At 35.0% G+C, this 4438-nt stretch overlaps 1 protein-coding gene across 1 annotated transcript in view; it reads right to left on the minus strand.

The window, feature by feature from the left end:
* Positions 1–1106: 1106 nt before the first annotated feature.
* The window catches only part of LOC135195408 (bone morphogenetic protein 4-like), an 8318-nt gene continuing 4986 nt past the window's right edge, over positions 1107–4438 (minus strand). The window contains exons 5-7 of the mRNA XM_064221661.1: positions 4073–4216; positions 3080–3371; positions 1107–1392 (exon numbers count right to left, since the gene is read on the minus strand). Coding sequence (XP_064077731.1) covers positions 1157–1392; positions 3080–3371; positions 4073–4216 — 672 coding nt within the window. The 3' untranslated portion in view covers positions 1107–1156. The remainder of the gene's footprint in view (positions 1393–3079; positions 3372–4072; positions 4217–4438) is intronic.

Genomic DNA, 4438 nt, shown 5'->3' on the forward strand with positions numbered 1-4438 from the left:
TACAAAACGGATATTTAGATGAAAAACTTATAAACAAAAGCAATTCATATCACTCAAATCTGTAAAAATGAAAAAAAGGAATAAGATAATTGATTATACTAAAAGATTTTAAAAACTATATTTTTATTGTCTTGATCGATGGAACTGGTAATGCATATACTACGGTGAATAAGACCAGATCTGACCTCCAAAATGCATACTTAATCCAAAACATACATTTAGCAATGAGATAAATTATCAACTTGTCAAAAGCTAAACCAATTACAGGTGTTTTAAGTAGCCCCAAATTACTTCCCACCACTTAAATTATAAGTACACTTATTTTTCAAAGCGCTTCCATTTCTTGTCATAACCTTCTACTTATTGACAGTCATGGCCTATTTCATCCTTCTTGGAATATAATGTATTTTTTTTATAAAAGGCATGAACTAATATTCTTAAAAGTAATCTTTAGCACAATTCTATCCATCTCAATTCTTAAAGATAGGTACAAATTGCAATGATTGATATGAAACTGCTGGAATTGCATAATGCAATCAAATGTATTTACGCTGTACATTATTTTTATAAAAATGTTGAAGAATTTCTTCTGCTAACTTAATTAACCCATTATATTTCAAATCGAAAATAAGTGGATTCTTTGAAGATTCAAAAAATATTTTTCAAGATTTTTCTTTTTCTAATATAAAAATGGGAATATTATAGGCTAAGTAGTATCATTTCTGTCAGCTATTACAGAAATACTTTCCAGTGAAATTAGTACTAATACTAATAATGTTATTGATAATACTTATCAATAATACTAAAGATGATCATGATCATGATGATGATAATGATGCTATGCTAACAATGATTATCATGGTAATAATATCCCAAAAAGGATGATGATAAAGGGAAGACATGAATGATAATGACACTAAATTTAATCCCAAAACCGATAATAATGATAACCCATAATGATAATGATAGTAATTGAATGCTACTGCGAATGCTAAAGATGATACTGATAGCGATGATGACGATGATAAGAGCAATCCCAAAGCGTCAGTCACTTCGCATCACAAAAAAAAAAAAAAAAAAAAAAAAAAAAAAAAAAAACGCCAATCGACTCTCCGACTCGACCCTTCGTCCGAATCCGTTGCTTCTCGACTTCGCCTTAGCGACATCCGCACTTCGTAGCCACCATCTCCTTGAACACCTTGAGGACGACCTTGTTCCTCCTGTCGAGGTAGAGGAGCTGCAGGGGCTCGAAGGCCGTGGGGACGCAGCAGGCTCCTTCGCCGGTGATCTGGAGTTCCTTCAGGAGGGTCACGATCACGGAATGGGACGTCGGGGAATGGTGGTTGGGCAGGGGGTAGGAGCATCGGCCTACGCAGCTGTAGGCGTTGTAACCTGAGATTTGATGATGGAATTCATTTTAGTCAATAATAAAAATATAACTTTTGGAAGTGATTCATTGGCTGGGAGGTAAAATAAGTAATTCACTTATGAAAAATATAAATATAAATCTTTCTATTAGTCAATAATAAAAATATAATTTTTTGAAATTATTCATTGGTGGGGTATTTAAATAAATAATTAGTTTATGAAAAATAAAAATATAATTTATTCATAAATTTGTCTAAATTATTCATCGGTTGGACGTTTGGATAAGTAATTAATTTATGAAAAAAAATATATAGCTTTATTCATAAATTTTGGAAATTATTCATCGGCTGGACGTTTGGATAAGTAATTCATTTATGAAGAAAAAAAATTACAGCTTTATTCATACATTTTGGAAATTCTTCATCGGTTGGTCGCTTAAATAAGTAATATATTTACGAAAAAATGTAATCATAAATTTTTGGAGATTATTCATCAGATGGGCGTTTGAATAAGTAATTCATTCATTAATAAAAATTAAAGTCGTCAGAAATCGAATTTATTGAAATTTATTTAAATAAACAATTCATTAATAAAAAAACGTTTCATAAATTCTGAAATTCTGCAGGGCCTTTAAATCGGTAATCTATTAATAAATAAGAAAATGTATTCATACATTCTGTAAATTATGAAGAAAACTTTATTCATAAGTTTTTAAAATGATTCATCTGTTGGGCTTTAAAGTTTCGAATGTGAAACTTACCTAAAAGTAAAATTCAAAGTTATAAAAAAAAAGTTAGTTTTAATTAAAAGTGTCTTCCTACAAAGACACTTATTCTACAGTGAAAATCTTATTCATTAACTGAAATAAATTTTCTTTTTTCAACTCAAAAGCATCATTCATCGGATGACATCGTATTCACCCATGAAAAATTCACTGATCAAAAATAAATGCTTGCCAACGAAAAACGCATCTGTCGATAAAAAAAAATCGCAATAAACATAATTTAATTCCATGAAATATATTATTTTATTTTGAGTCAGGCAAAGTTATCATAACATGATTCAAGAAAATGGTCAATAACCTCTTCAGATATTAATTACTGTTCTGTCTTTTTTGTGAAAGCGTCTTCTTAAAGGAAAAACAAGATATCTGTTATGAATTCCGATTATTGCTAGTTGTAACGCCAGATAGCCAACATCTCAATCAATCTGCATTGACTATCCAGAAATTAATTGCACGCCTTTCTTGTAAAGGTACCTTCTTAAAAATAACAGATATCTATGCACGTATTTCCACTCTATCTATAGTAGATTCACATCAACCGTGCATCTGAATGTCCAGGCCCGTCCCTTACGACGGTCCTGATTTTCCGTTAATAAGCCAATCACAGGGCTGGAAGCTCTCAGCCTCTCGAGAGAGTGCACATAGGCAGGATGTATGTTCCACCTCTCCTGAGGGATACGTCTTTTAAAAAGTATCCCCCAGGAGAGGTGAAACATACATCCTGCCTATGTGAACTCTCTCGAGAGACTGGGAGTTTCCAGCCCTGTGATTGGCTTATCAACAGCCAATCTGGAGCGCCGTACGGGACTGGCCTAGGTATCGGATGCACGGTTGATGCGAATCTGCTATAGTTATAACGCCAGATAGCCAACGTCTCAATCAATCAGCATTTACAAATAAGCAACAGCAACAACAACAAAAATTTACCTGCAGGGGCAATGACCCAAGCATTCCAGCCGATGTCCTGGAAATTGACCTCCAAAGGAACCCGCCGACAGACATCACGATCCTTCCGCGACCTCAAGGGAAGGCCACGGCGGTACCGGAAGCCGTCGAAGTCTTCGTCAGCAGAGGGGAGGTCTTCAGCAGAGGAAAGGTCTTCAGCGGAGTCTCGGTCCTCCGTCGGATAGAGAGGTCTTCTGGAGGAGTAGCAGCTGGAGCGGTTCTCCCAGGACACGAGTAGTGAAGGAGCCCACTGGGCGTGTCTGCAGAGGTTCTCCTGCGGAAGGATGTTTGTTTTAGGGACGCCATCAGCAGGATGTAAAAGGATTTTTTTTATTTAGTTTACTCTAAGCGGTTTATGATTTTTCTTTTATTTAGAGAAAAATGCTTTTGTCTCTTGTGGTACCATGATTCGTTTAGGTGGGGGAACAGTTTAACGATCAGCAGGATGGACAAAATCCTAAAAATCAAGTAAAAAATATTAAAATTTAACAGTCTAAAAGGTAAAGACTTTACAAACTAAAAGGTAAATGCTTACCAGTCTAAAAGGCAAAAACTTTAGTCTAAAAGGTAAAAACTTTACTGTCTGAAAGGTAAATGCTTAACAGTATAAAAGCTAAAAACTTTACAGTCTAAAAGGTAACTGTGTAATAGTCTAAATGGTAAGAACTCAACAGTTTAGAAGGTAAATACGTAACAGTCTAAAAGGTATTAACCCAACAGTCTAGAAGGTAAAAACTGAACTCTCTAAAAGGTAAAAAAAAAATCTCTAAAACCAAACACCTAACAGTCTAAAAGGTAAAAACTTAAGACTCTCGATGTGAGACTGACAAAACTGAACTGGAATGCATGAAATCAAGAAGGCTGCTCATCATGAGGCAAGCTCATTAGATTGAATTAAAAGAAAATAACTAATTTCCAAGACCATCACTACAAGAATATAACAGCGCATGCGCAACGCCGATCTTCCCGCCATACCTTCCCAGAATTCACGTTCAGTAGCTGGAAACTGACGTTGAAGACCAGCCGACGATAGACGTCGAATCTGACGCCTTTGAGATGTCGTTCGACGTATGGTGTCACGTCAAACGCTGCTTCGTTGTTCTTGTGGACGTTGACCTCCTGACGAAGTGGAGAGACAAGATTTAACCTTTGGCTCAATTCTAACGAGATAAAAACAAACTAGACTTTTTTTATCACTAAACTTTTTTTTTATCAAGTGGCGTTTTCTATAATGATGAAACCAGAGACAGAATGTTTAGACAAATTTTGGAGGGAATTTAGTTTAACGTAACTTAGAGCTTATTCTTTTAGACTAAAGTGAACTGTACTGATAGAATCCAA

The sequence above is a fragment of the Macrobrachium nipponense genome, chromosome 16 (assembly GCF_015104395.2).
Source record: "Macrobrachium nipponense isolate FS-2020 chromosome 16, ASM1510439v2, whole genome shotgun sequence".
Classification (NCBI taxonomy): domain Eukaryota; kingdom Metazoa; phylum Arthropoda; class Malacostraca; order Decapoda; family Palaemonidae; genus Macrobrachium; species Macrobrachium nipponense.